Source organism: Pelecanus crispus, chromosome 1 (assembly GCF_030463565.1).
Source record: "Pelecanus crispus isolate bPelCri1 chromosome 1, bPelCri1.pri, whole genome shotgun sequence".
NCBI lineage: Eukaryota > Metazoa > Chordata > Aves > Pelecaniformes > Pelecanidae > Pelecanus > Pelecanus crispus.
This window is the reverse complement of record NC_134643.1, coordinates 12,029,712-12,047,127: the sequence shown is the minus strand read 5'-3', so window position 1 is coordinate 12,047,127 and position 17,416 is coordinate 12,029,712. Positions and strand designations below refer to the sequence as shown.

Sequence of the window (17,416 nt, the reverse complement as noted above, 5' to 3'; positions counted from 1 at the left end):
CAGTAGCATTTAAAATTTTATCTTACTTAGATCAACTGGGAAAATTTGTTTCATAAATAGTTAGTTTTTGGTTAATTTAGAAGGGTCACACAGAATATTCTAAAAGTTGTCAGGAACTGTTTTATACAATCAAAGCAAAAATGTCCCCTTAATCCTCCCTCCTCAGAAAACAAGCACTCTTAGCCTATTTGAAACAACTTACTTTTTTGTAGATTCTGGATACTGGCAACAGTATATAATTCTAGACTTTGGCAAAATCAAAAAAATCAACATGACTTTAATTTTAATGTAATTCAGAAACTTGCCTGTTCACTGCAGCAGAAGTCATGTTTAATTCATAAGCTTTTATCACAAGCCTTCTTGAGACTTTTCAAGAGGATTGTTTAAAATGATCACTACTATAAAGACTTTTTGTATAAAGCATTTAATTTCATATTCATCAGTGTTTTTACTTTTTGATAGATACTTTACAAAAAACACAGAATGAAAGTCAAAGTTTAATCCTTTCTCTGACAGAACTCGTGGAACTGCAATGTTTTTGAATTTTAAGAGAAAAAAAGGCTAAAATTTAAAGATGGAGATCTTAATGCAGCCTGATGTAGGGCCATAGGTCTGAGGTCTTAGCCTCAGTTTATGCTATGATTGACATCAGTTGTCAGGATGCAATAATACTCCTTAAATTAATACCAAGACCTCATGGGAAAAACAACATTTGCCTGAAGACTCAGAGTGGACTTTACAGGCAGAGGTAACAGATTGAAGCTGAGAGGTTATATGGGAAGTCCCGCATATATTTTTTCAGCTCAAATCCTTTTACACAAGGGGGTATATGGAAAAAATAAATTTTAAAAAATCGCTTTTGGTGGCATCATACACAATTATAAAAAGACTGTGAACCAAGGAAATCATCTCAGCTCTGGAAAAAGGCCTTTCAAACTAAGAAAGGTAAGACAGTGGAGCAGGTCTCCAGCTAATATAAAATGGCATAGAGATTCACCTTGTCTAAAAATCAGATCCAATAGCAAATCTTTGCTACAGCTTTCCCTGTTGGAATCAAAACATGAACTGAGAAATGAATCTCATTTACACCATGACGAATACCAAGTATGCAAATAAAGCCAAAGCGGAACTACACAGGTGTAATACAGATGTACTGAGACCAACTTCTCCAGTTTTCAAGCCTGCCTATCTGCCATTTGGCACAGCACAGCATTCACTTAAAATCATGTTATCACCCTTCCCTCTGTTACCTTGTTCATTTGATACATCACACTTAGGAATCTGGGAGCAATAACCAATACGGATGTTTGGGTCAGTGGTAAAACACCAGGGTGATTCAGATCCATCTGGATTTCGACAGTAGTTCTCCCTCAAATCCCTATAAAAATAAATATGTTAGCTCACAGCAGGGATAACCTAAAGCCACTGATGCATTCTATTGCTTTTTGTTATGAATTAGCAATAATATAGGCTCCTTAAGGTCTGTATGTTACGGATCAGTGTCAAGTGCAAGGACATGAGAAGCCAGTAAGAGCACAGTGTCCAGAAAAATATAGTAATTGTAATAAGAATATGGTTATGGGAATTCATTTCCAGTGGGCCTATGTTTTGACTGGATATAACATTTCATCTGAAGATTAACAATATTTTCAATATAGCTTATTTTTATTCAGGATTCTCCATCAAAATTTGCATGGAAGCAGACATTAGATACACCTGCAATCCATTACAAGTGCTTTTAAATACAAACATTACCAAAGTGCTTAAAATTCCCTGTACTTTGAATGGTTCTGCTGAGTTTAGACAAACAGGGTCCTGCAGACTGTCAGTGATTCATTTAAGAAACTGAATCTTGGAATATAAAAAAAAATATGTGGAAATTCTATACAGCTGTTACCTTTAAAGTAAAAGTTAGTCACAAGGGAACATTTTTAAATGTCTCTCACAGCTTACATGAAATAGTCAGACCTCTTAAATGTAAGTTTTATTTTCCCATCTCCTGACAGTTGTTGCCATGTTCTGTGCATCTCCATATTTCATTGTATTTTTCCCTCTGCAGCACTTACTGATAATAGACTGGAAAGAATGGGCCTAATACTGTAATTCTTACTCTTGTGAGTTTTGGACAGTTGTACCAGTGGTTCTGCTGATTTTATTCAAGCTACTGGCCTGAACAGCCATTAGACTCTCAAGCATCATCTGAATGAGCAGTCCTAAAATCGTTAGCCCCTCTACACTGCTAGGAACATTGTTAAAACTGCATGAGGGCCTAATCCTGAAGCAGTGTTACACAGGTTCAGCGCAAATTGGTTTAAGCAATGGCTTCTCTGAGAAAAACCTGTGGGATCAGGTTCAAACACTAACGTCCAGGTAAATTCAAAGTGGTCCTGAGATTGACAGAGGAGGCTCAGGATCAGTCCTATTTTCCATTACAATGATGATTGTTACATTTCCAGTAGATGTGTTACAATGCACAGTATTTGATCAATAAACTGAACAATAGTAGTGAAGGGATTAAGACAACAAACCTAACAGCTTTGCTCAAACAAGCTATTGTTAGACAGATAATCCAAACTCAGACTGGAATCTTTTCTTTACCTTGAAAGATCCATGCTATTAAATTCCAGCACAAGCCCAGACTGATATTTAGCCATCAGTAAAGATGTTTAGTACAAACTGGGCTTTGGGTCCATGCTAGTCAGCTATGTTTCCTCTATGCTTAGTGATAAAAGGACTGAAAGAGCATAATTAAGGTAACTGCCTAAAATAAGTAGATTATTCACATCCTGGGAGTTTATGAACTGTACAGAAGGGTTAGATGACCAGTGGTCCTTCAGGTAAAAGCAGTCCTATTCATGCAAGTACATTAAGTAATGACACAGAAAAAGGATTAAAAAGATGGAAAATAAAAGTGTTGTCAAATATTATAAACATCAAGTATTGCCAAGGAGATTACACTCAGGTAACATTTAGGACATACTAAGTTAAAGTCAGTAACCAAACTGCAAACAAGTACTTACCTCCATGAAAGAAAAACAACAGTAAAGAAGCAGCACTATTGGGATTCAGGTCCCAGTCTGGAAAACATCCATACACTTCACAATTGATTAAATTTGTGAATACATACCTCAAGAAAAAGTTCATAAAAACCCATACAGTTTCACATAGTTTATCTGGAACTAATATTTTGAGAGCTGAAGAACTGATTTTCCTATGTTCAAATGGTTTTCAGCATCAGCAAGTAGAGTGAACACATCAGGTTGCAGAGCAGGTACAGCAATACCATGGTCTACTTTGGTGGCATGAATTTCTAAATGTTTGAAAACTAAGCTCTTTTCCCACTGCAATAATACCCACTTATCTCTACTCACTTGCACTTGAAGTTCTCAGGAGTGATGTTGTGCTGGTGAGGAAACTGGGAGTCCCACCGCTGGCACTGGATTCCACTCCATATGGTGTTGACTGTGCCACGGTAACCCTCACCCTGTCCTTGAATGCACGTTGATGTCTCAGCTGCCGCCTCCGTGATGTTCACAACACTTTCATCTGCAGACCCAGAGAAGAAGAGCTGTTTCATTTTCTTAAGGCTGAGCCTGGCTCAGGATGTCTCATGTTTGAACTCTACATTGCAGTTCAAATTGTGGTAGTTGGAGTTCTTTAGTGAAATTACCAATCTGATGTGTTTTACAGAACAATATTCTCCTCTTTGCATTCACAACATCCATGAAATCAAAATGGGTGTTAGACCTTATGCTAGTTTATCCACTTGCAGACAAAGAATCTGCACTGTTTAAGAGCTTTTGTTTGGTGAGACACTTGGCCTATGCTATACCATTGAAGGTCAGGAGATATTCTTGGTTACTCTTCCCAGTTCAGCAAATATTTTCTCATTTGCTTAGCTTTACAAAACTGAGTGACCACCCATGTGTGCACTGTTAGACATGTTATTACATGTTTGCAGGATTAAAACCCAATTGGTTTTCTCCAAAGAATTCCCAGAATATCAAGTCACAGGAAAAAATATGCTGATTAAAAAAAAAAAAGATGATGATAAATCCTAATAAAAAGTAATGTGCTAAATCCTCCTTGAAGTCTCTCTTTTTATGCCTCATATAGTTAGAGGGGAAAAAAAAAACCCAACAGATTTTGGAAATCAAAGATCAGTATTCTCTACAGAGAGACAAATGCTTTAAAGACTAACAAATTCATCAGATGCAAGATCTTTTACAGATGTTGATATACTCTGCATTCATCCTGGTGTGGGATGTCTTGAACTAAATTCAGAAAAACAGTGGTTTTTGAAATGACTCATTCACATAACTTGAAAGTCTCTTGTTATTTCTTATGCAATTTTCATAATTGCAAATTAATGGCAGAGATATTGCATCAGATATATACAAAGTAGTACAAAACTAAATACACTACAGTAAGAGCAACACTTCTACAACGTCCCAAATAGCTCCCAACATAATATTTTTTTAAGTTACTACCCATCTGTTGGTAATTGCTATTGTTCACAAGACTAATTGTATTAATTACTTTAAAAGTATTAGTTGCCAGCAATAAGTATGTCAATAAAGTTTTAAAATTAGTTTTCTTCAAATGGTCCAGTGATTAGAAAAATATTTGTGTGTTACTCATAATATAGTTCATTCCTGGTAGCTTGAGCCAGTTCTGTGAACTTACAAAGAATATGGATCTTAAGGAAACCAAATGTCATAACAGATGGGTTTGGCTGATTTGCTGTCTAGTCTTCTACATTAAAGATCACTTCCCTGTCAGATGATAACATCAAGTTGTGCAGTTGAATTATACATTTCTCCATGCTGGAGAAAATTTCCCTTTTTCTGTTCATCTGGTTGATGTTTTTACATCAGTGTTTCATGGTCAAATTAATTTCCTGTCCTTCCTTCCCAAGGCACTTTGTCTGCAAAGGTTGTCCTGTTTCAATGGGATTGTGAGTTCCAAGCTTGTTCCAAAATCAAAAGGACATGACACTGCAAGTATCACAAGCAGGCTTCTGCAGGCTGACAAATGCACCTTTTCTAGTGGATTCATCAAACAGGCTTGCAGCTAGTAATTATATTTTTAATCATTATTACTCACTTTTTAAATAATTGGACAACAAAAAGACAAATTCATATGTCTAATAGAAATACATACCTGCATATTTCAGTTTTCCTTCATAACTAATATATGAAAACAAATTGGAATTATATTCTAAAATAACTCCTAAAGTGATTAGACAGAACACTGCTGTGCCACATTCAAATACACAGTAGTCTTTTCAAAAAATATATGCAATGCTTTTATTAAAAATGAAAGAGATGTAGTTTATAATTTGGGAAAAAAATAAAGTTACCTACCATTATAAATTTCAGCATACATATGGCACCCTGGCTGCATAATATTTCTTAAGTAAATTAATAAATTACAACTACATAACTTGAGCAAAAAGTCTTCTTAAATAATAGTAATAATGCATAAAATTTCAACTTAACACAAGCTATTACAAAGACCTTATTTATACACAAGAAGTTGCTATTTCAACTGTAATGAACTGTATAGTACATCTACTCTGTACTCAATCATACTAGGGAAAAAGTATTGGTTGGCATTTATGTATCATTGGTGTGTGTGTGTTAAAATCATGTGCCTGAAATGAAATAACTAATGCATCAATTGATTTAAGCAAGGCCATAGAGTCATTTTGTAGAGCATTCCTCCTTATACATCTACAGATACGCAGCTCATCACTAAACTTTACACTATGTATCTGGACAGTGACCCTTATCTGTAGATCTGATTTTGCAACAATTTGTCCATGTCAAAATATCCTATTTAAAAGAACCAAACAAACTTAGCTTTCACATTGTCAGGAATACTTGCACAGCCAAGCCACTACTAGGAAGACTTACGTTATAATGACTAAGAAATCTGCAATGTGTGATGGATTATCTGCTGCTACTACTTTGTGGCAGCTCTCAGTAAGAATATTTTTATTTGAATTAATAAAGCAGTTCTATCATACCAAAAGGTCCACAGAACCCTCCCTGAACTCTTCTTGTTATATCGCCTGCATTTCCTACAAATGTCTAACTTTCAAACGTGAAAAATGAGACTCAAAAATATTTCTGAAATTTAATTGTGAAATTTTGAGGGCTTGTGCCCTCAGAAACAACCTCTCCTATTCCAGCTTTTGAGTCTCACAGAAAGCTCAAAAATTATCAAAAAAGGCTCAAGAAATCCTTCATTCAGCTGGTGATTTCCGCAAAAATGCATGATGTGAACAGTGTCCCTGTTCATGCTAATGAAAGGTGGGCTGAATGCACACAGGGACATGCAAAAGCTTGAGGAGCGGTGCCTGTCTCACCAGGCATTACAGAGGTGCTCTGCAGACTATAAAGCAGTTGCCAAACTTTAAGAAATGTGCAGGTTGTCCAAGCCTACAACTGAAATAGTCACGCCCATTCAGTACTGGTCTTGTTCTTGAAGGTAATTACTCTTGTAAAGTTGAAATAGTTAAAGTTTAATAACTCCAACCACAAACATCAGATGTGCAGAGCACTGGTGAAAGAGTCCTGAGACCACACTCACCAGTTCTCTTACAAGGTGGAAACAAGATCAAGCTACAAATCAGTGAGGCTGAATTCCCATCCTTATCCTAGCAATTCCTCTAAAATTTAAATTAAAACTAGCAAATCCAAAGGCTAGCTCCAATGAAAGAGACATTATGATTATTTTAAATTCAATAAGCAATGCTCACTATGCAGGCAGGTACTTTAATTTCATCTCAGAAGTACCTTTTTTTTTTTTTAATTCCAGTTCAGCTTTTATAGTTCTGAACTGAGATAAAAGGTAATGTTAAAGGATGATGCACACAAAATATCATCTTATAAAAGACTACTATTATGATTTTTTAATTAAATGTCACTTCTTATTACTATATGAAACTTCATTATGAACAGAAGAATTTGGTAGTTGTCTAGCAGCATTTTGCTACTTTTGAACTGTGTTGTAATTTTTTTTTTTTTTTTTGGTATTCTGGATGACTCAAATTAACCATGTAATTCAGACAGCTACTTGAGGATTTCCTGTCAGTAGTATTTCCACCTTCACATGTTCACTCTGAAAACCCCAACCAAAGCGCAATAATGCAAAGGTTTCCTTTTTTCCATAAAGCCCTTCTTATTTTGATACTTCAAAATACATAACTTTATTAATAAATGGCCAGCTCATGCATTCATAGATGCTTAAGTAAAGAGATGAAACATTATCCAGAGCTTCATGTGTAAAGCCACAGATAGTCTTCTCAGTTCTGGTTCTCACAGTAATGCCAGCATGAGGGAATCAGCAGGGGCCTTGAGTCATTCTACAGCTGAAGTAACCAGTTAGAATACTATTTCTGTCTTTAATCTCCAAAACCCAGAAGAAAATCCTGCACAAATTTTAGGTCAGTGGTGAAACTCCTACTGACTCAAAAGAAGGTAGGGATTTTGCTGAAGTGTTCATGTTCTTTCACGGTAATAGTATCTATGTATTTTTGGAAAAAGACATAGTTGGGAAAGAAGTGGAGTCCTAAACTACTTCATCAGGAAAATTCCTACTTTTCCTTATTTAGTTACAATGTCTTTCCTAGTGTGTCAGTCAACAAAAGGAAAATGTGCCCTGATTTTAAAAAAAGATATTAAAAAGTAGATTTTAAAAGAGGTGCCTAACCCAGTAAAGAAAGTGTTCTAAATGCAGCAAAGTCCTCATTAAACATGATCCATGCAATTCTGCAAATGTCAGTAAGAAACCTGAGTGATGTTATGGGGAGAAGCTGCTTATGCTCAGTTCCACTGCCACCAGGCATCCCTAACTCAAGCAATATGATCTACAGTTCTGGGCAGTATGATAGTAGCAGTTCTTTCCACATGTTTCCTTCAATGTACAGTACATGAAACATGGAAGAAAAAAAAAAAATCCACCACTGATTTCTAGTGTTTTGGGTTTACGTATGAGCAAATGAAGAAATAAATTAGACCCAAGTTCAAGAATCACAGTACTGAAGAACTCATTGTCACCTAAAACCTGCACACCTACAGTTCATTTGTCCTTGAGCATAAAGATATCTTTCTGGGTTGTTCCAATATCTACAAGGCTTTAAATACAAAAGTTTTTTAGTTTAAATCCACTGAACACCCCACCCCCACCCCCGATCTCTGCAGGTTCAGAGCTCTTAAATCTCACTTTCAAACCCATCACAGAAATGATGAAAAAGATCTGAGAAGGATCCTTTTTGAGGAAATGTAGATTAAGCTGTTGCGTACACAATGAATGCTGGACCTCTGCTATGCCTCCCTGTGAAGCAAGGTGGAAAGTAACACTTTATCAGCTACTAAACATCAGTCTCTTTTCACTGCTTCCTTTCTATAAACATCTTTTTCTTACATAAATATTAAGCTTAAACTGAGTGGCACTTTTATTTGTTTACATACTATGATTCAACCAATAACTTTTTAATCAGAATTTCACATTCAAATGGACAGTTGAAATCGCTGCTTCTAAAGAATAAGTAATCTAATACTGGTGATTCTTTGCCTTCCCAAAAGTTGTAGGCACACTGCAATGGTTCATTTTACACTTAGATTCTCAATTTTCCTGTTTCATTACTTGCTCTTTCCCATCAAACCCAGACCCTTACTGAATTCTCTCAGGGTTTTTTGGGCTCCAGTCACCCCTGCCTATTGCCTATGAGTACTGACAGCAAAGGCTAAATCCATGGTAAAGTCAGCTGGGTTGGTTGGAAATCAGGAAGGAAGCAACCAAACACTGTCCTTACCATAATAATTCCATATAGCTCTACAGCTCTTGAATGACTGACATATACCTTCATTTCTGGGCTTCAGCACCTCCCTTATAGCCCTATAGCTCATCCACAGAAGTGTGGATATCCTTTTTTTAAAAAGCACTATTAGCTCCCCACTCCTGTCTTCCCTGTAGTCCATGTCTTCATCCATGCCAAAGTAACAGTCATTTTCTTTTTTCATATTTGCTGTCACTGCTTCCATTTCTTCATTTCATCCTACACTTCTTTATTGCTGTTATAGTTGTCCTTTTATCCTCTCTTCTAACTAAGAATTGTCTCAAGCCAAAACCACAGGCACATATGTGAGCAACTTCAAACCAATCCTGGGGTCCCTGAAGTCTTAATCCAGATCCAATTTTTGCAGCTTGAGCCATCTCTAATCCCTAATTGCTCCTGTCATCTCTTTCTCACAACCCTGGCTGTAAGCCACAGTGTTTTATGCTGCCTTCTGTGCTTGGAAATAAAGTTACAATGCCCTCCTGTCTCTTCAGTCTTAAAAACATATTTATTTTCTGAATGCTTCCTTCCACTGACTTTTTTGCCGAAAATTTTGTATATGAGCTGTTGTCAGCATTTTGGCTACAGAGCATACTAGCACTCATGACATGTAGCAAAAGCCACAAGCAGCATGCTACCTTGTGGTCACTCCCCCCAGGGAGAGGACACCTACGTTTTTGTATACAGTCCAAGGACTTGGATTTGCAAAGCATTTTTTCTAATTAGTATTTCTTGTAAAATATATAAATGGTCCTCAGCATAGGAATTAAAAACCTGTGTGAGAATCCAAACCATGAAGCAATAAAGACATATAACTCATGATGTTCTCTTTTTAGTGTACTGAGATTGCACACAGACAACAGCTTCAGAAAATGGAGCAGCCGCTGAAACCCAGAATGGCCTAGTGTTTTGGGCTCCCTGCTAGGAGGTGGGAAAAATTTTTGTATGTGCCTCAAGAAAGACAGAAGACTGAAAACAGGGCTTCCATATTTTGTGTTGGTATTCTGGTCACCGAGCTGGTGATATGATAGTACTATCAGCAATAAATTCCCTCTCTGGGTTTTAAAGGAAAGTGGTGAGCAGCATCGCATCTGATGTGGAGGGCAATGCCATATGCTGTGCTAAACATCCTTGGAAAAGATCTGCTGGATCAAGCACTTTCAAGATCACTACTTTTGTATTCTTCCTCATATAGATTGCTTCAGTAATTTCCAAAGTTCTACAGTTTTCTGCAGTGAAAATACAGTTTTGCATGTGAAATTTCCACTGATCCTAATATACTTTCTAACTGAACATGAAAGAATTTCTACCTAATTCAGTCAACTTTTGCCTAGAAATGAGACAAAAGGCTTTCATCAAAACACTAAAATCATTACTTTGTGGTTTGGGTTTTGGTTTTTTTTTTTTTTTTTAAAATGTCATTTTGTTTACTACCTTTCTTTCAGGACTCAAACTGTGACTTGGGTAGACAAAGGTGACATTACAGTAGTTTGCAGGAGATCTCTCACCTAACTATTTCATAAAGCTTAGGCCAGACTGCAGATACTGAAAGTTGCATGGACTGTAAGTTTACGTGACCAACAAAGCCAGATGTGACTCCTCAGAACACTGACACATTAGTTCAGGAAATGCCAAAGGATAAAGGTTTATAAACGTTGCATTTGTGAAACAGTCAGCTGTAACTTAGGAATATTTTTTTTTTTTCATAATAAAAACACTTCTACCAGGGGAAAAGAACAGATCTAGTATGCTACATATGATTCATATATTATCTAATAATTAGAGAATTGTAGGAAGCACAGTTTAGTTTAAAAAAAAAAAACAAAACTAAACCAAACCAAACCCAAAAAACACAAACCAAAAATCCAAAACAAGAACAACCCCTAATTTAATGAATTAACTAAAAAATTGGAAAGATGATTCAGTTATAGAGCTAAGCAAGACTGTGTTCACATTGTAGAAAGACTGAACTTTCCCCATTATCAAAGATTATCAGTAACTGTAGATATAATTACATGAATTAATATTGTAGTTCACAGGCAAGACTTTCAACATGGGTGTGACTTAATGGGTGCCTGACACAAAACAAGCAGTAGTCCTGTTAAGCTTCTTCTGTCTCTGAAGAACCTTATCGCAGCCATTGCCCAAACTAGCAAATTAACTTCACTTTTTTACAGTGGAAAAATGTTGCTAATTTTAACCACCTTATACTGGATTTACAATGACATATGATAGCGCAGAATAAGTTCAATTACTCTGCATCAGGAAGTACATTAAGAGTATTCTTACTCAACCTTTGGATTTCAAACAATTGACTAAGAAGTGACTGACACTCCAAGACATTACACTGCCCTAAACCAAGAACAAGCAAGGAGAGAAAATTCTGAGCTACTGGTGGTGGAAGAAGAATACATGACATAATTGGGTTTGGTAAGAATTCCAAGTGAAGACAGAGAATCCCATGCTTTGCCCTTTAGGCAAAGCTACTCACACATAAAGGTTCCTGCCAGAGCCATTCCCTCTTCTCTGCCCCTTCCAGTATTTACATATATGCTAATATCATAGCAAAAACACAGGATTACATTATGGAAACAGACTTTTTGTAAGATCCACTACTGTCTCTATTTTGTCTGGGTTTTAGACACTCCGGTAATGGTTTATGTTGGTTTATATGACAAACAACAAGAAAATACAGAGAACCCTGAAAATTACAGTCATTAAAAATCACTCTTTTTATGTTTATTATTATTTTTCTTCTCCCCTCCCCCTGCCCTTTTTCTGAATTCTCATGTAAATCCAGCTCCAGGTGAGCTTTATTGGGTTTTTTAATAGAATCTATTCTCTTCTTCTACCCTCTTCCCAAGAGAACCAAATTAATTTTACAATGACATAAGCCTACTGAAGTGACACTTAAAGCTAGATGAAAACCAGAGTGTCTGGTTTCAAGGGGGTTTTTTTAACACTTAATTTTGGTCAGAATTGAAGCAGGACAACAAACAAAATTGTAGTTTCCAAAACTGCAGATCTAATAGAAACTGACTTTCTCATGAGCTAACATGACACTGAGTTTCAATGAGCAGATTTAGAGGCTTCCCTTTGCCTCTACCTCAAGGAAAATCCAAAAATACTGTTTTCCCTTTTCTGCCTGTATTCCTGGATGTTCTACCACAGGGCTGGGGCACATGAAGCTGACAGGCTTCTACAGTATGGATTCAGTTAAAGTCATGCCTTGTTTTCAGAAATTTCCTTTATTTCCAAGATGTTATAAACAAAGTATTTTGAGTAAAGAGAATAAAAAAATCTGCCTGGGTATTATGAGACTACCTTTAATATCATGTTTGTACATTGATTGAATGTTGTTCACATGCTGTCAGTTCACTAAGGGCAAAAAATTGAATGTCAAACCTGGCAATGAGAAATATGGGAGATAAGAGAGGTGGTGGAGTCACCATCCCTGGAAGTGTTCAAAAAACGGGTAGACGTGGCACTTCGGGACATGGTTTAGTGGGCATGGTGGTGTTGAGTTGATGATTGGAATGATGATCTTAGAGGTCCTTTCCAATCTTAATGATTCCTAGTTTTTACTTTCATTATAAATGATCCAGCCACCAAACCAGGAGGCGTGGGGTTGCTACTCACCCTTAACTGGTTTAGTGGTGGACTTGGTAGTGTTAGGTTAATGGTTGGACTGGATGATCTTAAAGGTCTTTTCCAACCTAAACAACTCTATGATTCTATGATTCTATGGCTATCACCTGTAGATCTGACAAGCTGTGAATGAGACAAGGAATTTCAGGGGTGTAAATCTCAGTTTCCTGACTAAAGCATGTCCCAACAAAACTTATTTCTGCCATCTGCCTAAGCCCCAGCATTACCATGAAAGTCTAGAAAAACTGCTTTACCCAAGTTTTCAAGGGAGGTCCAATATTTTCACCTTCCTTGTTGTCACTGTACTGCTCATTTAAGACATCTAATTATGAGTAGAACAGAGATGTCAGAGCTACCACCAAAGTTAGGAGGATCTGGATGTTGAAGACAGAACATGCCACAGAATGTTCTAAAAATTCTGAACTAAAGCATCTCAAAGTAGGCATCCAATATTTGTATACCTTAATGTTACTTTGATTCAATTCCCTATCTGTAAAGTGAGGATAACAAAAGCCACCGTCTTGTCATCAACAGATGAAATTAATTGCCTGTGGAGGCCTTTGATAATGGAGTGCTGAATATCACAGAGAAACCCATGAGGAAATTACTAATTCTGTCTTCAGCAGAATGCTGAATCGTGTGCAGGAACTGAGGCCTAGAACTGCACAATGTGCAAGAGGGAAACAAAGCAATGAACAGTTGTTGACAGAGAGAGCACTGAGGAGGGAAGTTGTGCATGCACCTACTCCCAAACTGTAATGCAGATGCCCAGCATGGCCAAACTAATACTGTACATGAGATCTTCATGATGATGTTGTCTCAGTTTTTTAGTTCTTGGTTTTCCTACTTTTTAATGCAATTTCCTGTGCATAACATGTATACATATTCCAGTGCTCAATAACACACAACTTTTTTATTTCCTGTCCAGATTAAATATAATGTCTTTATAGGACATCCTCTTTGAAAGCTGTTTTAAAAGTCAGTGAAGTGCAATGAAGGAACTAGCTGTGGTCCTATATTGCTTAAAGTATCTGTGTCCAGATTTTGGAAGGGAAAAGGAAGTAATAAATTTTGCTTGAACTCACCACACGTTTTAATTGCACAGAACTCCCAAGGGGTGTTAGGGTCAAGAGTGTAGCACCATGGTCTCAGCTTGCCATCAGGATTGCGGCAGTAATTATCATCAAAGCCCTTGTCAGGATATCTGCAAACCACAATGAGAAACGTGTCAGGGAACCCTTCCTGGCAACACTGCAAGGCTTGTACAAGGTACTTAAAGGACAGTCTTCAGCAGAGGTAAACAAGAACGAGTTACCACTAACCTTGGGTCTGATCCTGTGAGACGAATGCAGATACTCTTTTAACACTACTAGAACATTAATAAAATAAAATCTTTTTCCAAATATGCAGCAAAATCAGACCTCCACTGAGGGGATTCCCTGCTGTGCTAATGCACAGGATACCGGATGGGGTAACTCTGCTAATTGCTAAACTCTTGCTCTTCTGTCTGTCAACTGATGGCCAGACTCTAAAGCCACTCATTTTTTTAAAACAGCCCAATTAAGCGTGGATTATATAAACACTGCCTGGCATGCCGGGCTCATTAAGAAAACAGGTTCTTCAGTGCAATAGCCCTGGGTTCAAACTGGAAGCTATTTTGAATAGCTATGTTACTAGTGATAACTCCATTTTTGTAATAGAGCTCATTCTAGGTCATGCCCTCATTTCAAGCATTGGGGAAAAAAGAAAAAAATATGGAATTAACTTCCGTCTCACTTTATCTCATTAAGATTTGAAACTATTGTGCTATTTAATTGTTTCCATGTTCCTACCGCCATAATTGAAGGATCAGGCAGATTTTCGAGATAAGGAGGTTCTTTTTGTGTAAATGTGCTATACTGATATCTATAAGCTTAAAGAGAAGGAGATAAATGCATACTTTTTTCTCCAGTGAATACAAATTGTCCTGGTTTTCCAATTTTATTGAAACATGTTTGCAAAAGAAACAAAAAGTAGATTTTTCCTCTGAGGGAAACATGAAAAGTATGTCAGAGAACAATAAAGTTAACTACCTGGGAACCCGAACCCATTTACAACTGCAAGCAGATGTGTTTTGCACAAGCAGAGGAAAAGATGATTTACAAGACTGTGTTTTTGCTAGGATGCTTTTTCTGTCAAACAATCATCTTAATTTTGACTCATGCATTTGCAGCTTGATCTCCCATTTCTTGGGAAAAAAACAGGTTCCTTCATCTATACAAGGGACAGAGGCAGGACTTAAGTATAATTACCCCTCCCCCCCCCGCCCAAAAAAAAAAAAAAAAAAAAAAAAGATCAACCCCCCCCAAAAAACCCAAAACAGAGAAACAAAACATTAAAACCACCAAGGAGAAACTTCATAAAACTGAGAATTCAAGGGCAGTCAAGAATGTGGTAGTTTCAGATCTAGCAGCAGTACCCTGTTTTCTGCTAGATAGAAGATAAACTGTAAAGGAAAAATTCTATTCAGGGATTTCACAAGAAAACAGTTAATGGGTTAATAATATGGTAGAAAATGAGATGGCTTTGGCCACCCAGTAGGTGCAGTGATGAGCTTTGATGTTGGCAGCGCATGCTTCATGTCATGTAGTAATGGAGAGTCTATGGCACTACCCAGGGACCAAGATGAATCCAGGAATGGCAAGGTATCTGCCGTCATAGCTCCTAAGGATCATTCAACACAGCTGGGCATGCACTCTCTAGAAGGTGTCTTTCATAACACTGAATGCTCTGTTCTACCTAATATTATATGATGTGTTCCCACAGTATATAAAAAATACGTTGTTTACTAACTAAAACTTAGGTCGAGATGTAACAGTTCTTCCAGGATCAAGCTTTGGCTGTCTTTGTTGGATGGAGTAGTATCTGTGAACTGTATCTTTCCATCTACTATATCTATGTGCTCTTTTCTAGAGCAACAGCCTTCCCAGTCACTGGTTCTTCCCACAGTATTCAGGTATGCTTCTGCCTGCCTTCATATCCAGCAAACTGTTCCTCAGTTCCTATAGAAAAGGCCAACTAACCTTTAAGACACAAATATTGGGGGTAAGATAAACAACAGGGTTTCAAAATGTTCCACACAATTCAACAGTGAGACTGTGGAGGATTTACTAAGAGCTTGTCCCTTTGCTCTGCACAGTCCTCCTTCCCCAGAACACTTGGGCACAGACCTCTTGCTTAGACCCAACAAACAGCCTGAGGTTTCCAAGATCTTTCAGAACCCTACATATTTCTTTTTTTTTTTTTTTTTCCCCCTTGAAACTGCAGTAGCTGTACTTCACTGGTGAAACTAAAATGAAACATTAAGATACACACCTGGTGTCAAAATCAAGACTTTTTCTCAGTTTCTGGGGCGGTGAAGAAGAGTGTTAGACGAAGAGATAACATTTATTCTCTTTAAAGAGACAGATGCTGATCTCTAGCTCTGCTGGAACTAAACTGAAACTTAGTGTCTAAAACTTTTCACCAATATTTTTTTTCCCCTTCTTTTTGTTTTAGAAGACATGCAGGACTGGAAACTTGATTTTGTGTAAAGTAAATTTTCATACAGGAGATATAAACAAGAGTATTTTAATAAAAGGATACCTGCAGTTATTCAACTTTTATACTACACTTCAACCCTACTTTCTTCCATGCAATAAGTACCTATTTTCACAGCATATTTGATTTTCAGCAGAAAATATGAGCAGAAATGGAGAAAACTGTTGCTTCTGCATGCTGCTCTACACCTATCCAAGTCACTATCCTCAGTGGTCTTCCTTCCATACTGAGGCATAATCCTGCCGATAAGGAGTACACGAGAGAACTGGAGCTTCAGAATACAATTCTGCATCCACTAACTGTTAAAAACGGGTTGTGCAGGAGCTGTTTGGGGGAATTCCTACCCTTAGCCTAAGTCACATCTAAGTAAACAGGTGTTATCAATTCTCTTCAGTAACTGACCTCTGAAGGGAATAAATGCAGAACAATTCATCGAGGTGACAAAAAGGAAAAGTGACATGTATTCACCTTGAGCTGAAAGCATTGTCCAACAGCAGATAGACTGGAACATTTGAAAAGATTACTAGTTTTACCTGTCTTTCTTTGTCATTGCAACTCATGAATCTATAAATGAATATAAGTCTAAATCTGTCCAGCTAGTCCTTCCTGGTTTCCAGGTTATTCACATTACCCCTAGATGATATAGTATAAACCTCTCTAGAGATTGCTGCATTTAATGGATCATTTGTTCCACACCTCCTCTCTTATTTTGAACTTAATTAACTATTAAAAAAAACCCAAATAATCTAAAGCCCACACATTGCTAAAAGCTAGTATAATCTAAGTATAATTGTTGCTACCTTTAGTGAACATTCCATGAAGTTAATTTATATCAGTATATTAGAAATGTACTGGACCCCAGTTACTCTTCTGAAAGCACATACGGATCAGTTTGACCTGGATAGATGGCTTTTTGATAAAAAAGCATTTTTATTACAGTCAGAAAATTCTCAAGAACACATTTCCTGAAAGAAAACTTTCAAGGAGGAAAGCAATTGTTCGTGAGACTGCAGTTAGTCTGAAAAGTGATTTTGCAAACAATCCAAGATTAACGGAAAGAAGAAATTTCCTTCTGACAGTAAAATTATTATTGTTTGTACCCAGAAGTTCTATAAATGTTTCACTCCCAAGGAACAAAATTATTTCTATGACTTATTCTAGAATGCACAGCAAGTGCATGGCAAGACTCAGAAACAGATTATTTTCAGTCCCAGCCTGCTAATACAAAATATTTATTGTAGCAGAACTATGGGAGAGCCTGCTATTATTCATGAAGCAGATCATCTGAGCCAAGAGGAAAAAGAGGTTATATCGTGTAAACTCCGAAACTGCAGATCCTTA

General features: G+C 37.0%; 1 protein-coding gene across 1 annotated transcript in view; it reads right to left on the bottom strand.

Annotated features, from left to right (window-relative positions):
- Positions 1-17,416, bottom strand: part of HGF (hepatocyte growth factor) — a 58,523-nt gene that overhangs the window by 14,501 nt on the left and 26,606 nt on the right. The window contains exons 7-9 of the mRNA XM_075727705.1: positions 13,582-13,700; positions 3,372-3,546; positions 1,251-1,378 (exon numbers count right to left, since the gene is read on the bottom strand). Coding sequence (XP_075583820.1) covers positions 1,251-1,378; positions 3,372-3,546; positions 13,582-13,700 — 422 coding nt within the window. The remainder of the gene's footprint in view (positions 1-1,250; positions 1,379-3,371; positions 3,547-13,581; positions 13,701-17,416) is intronic.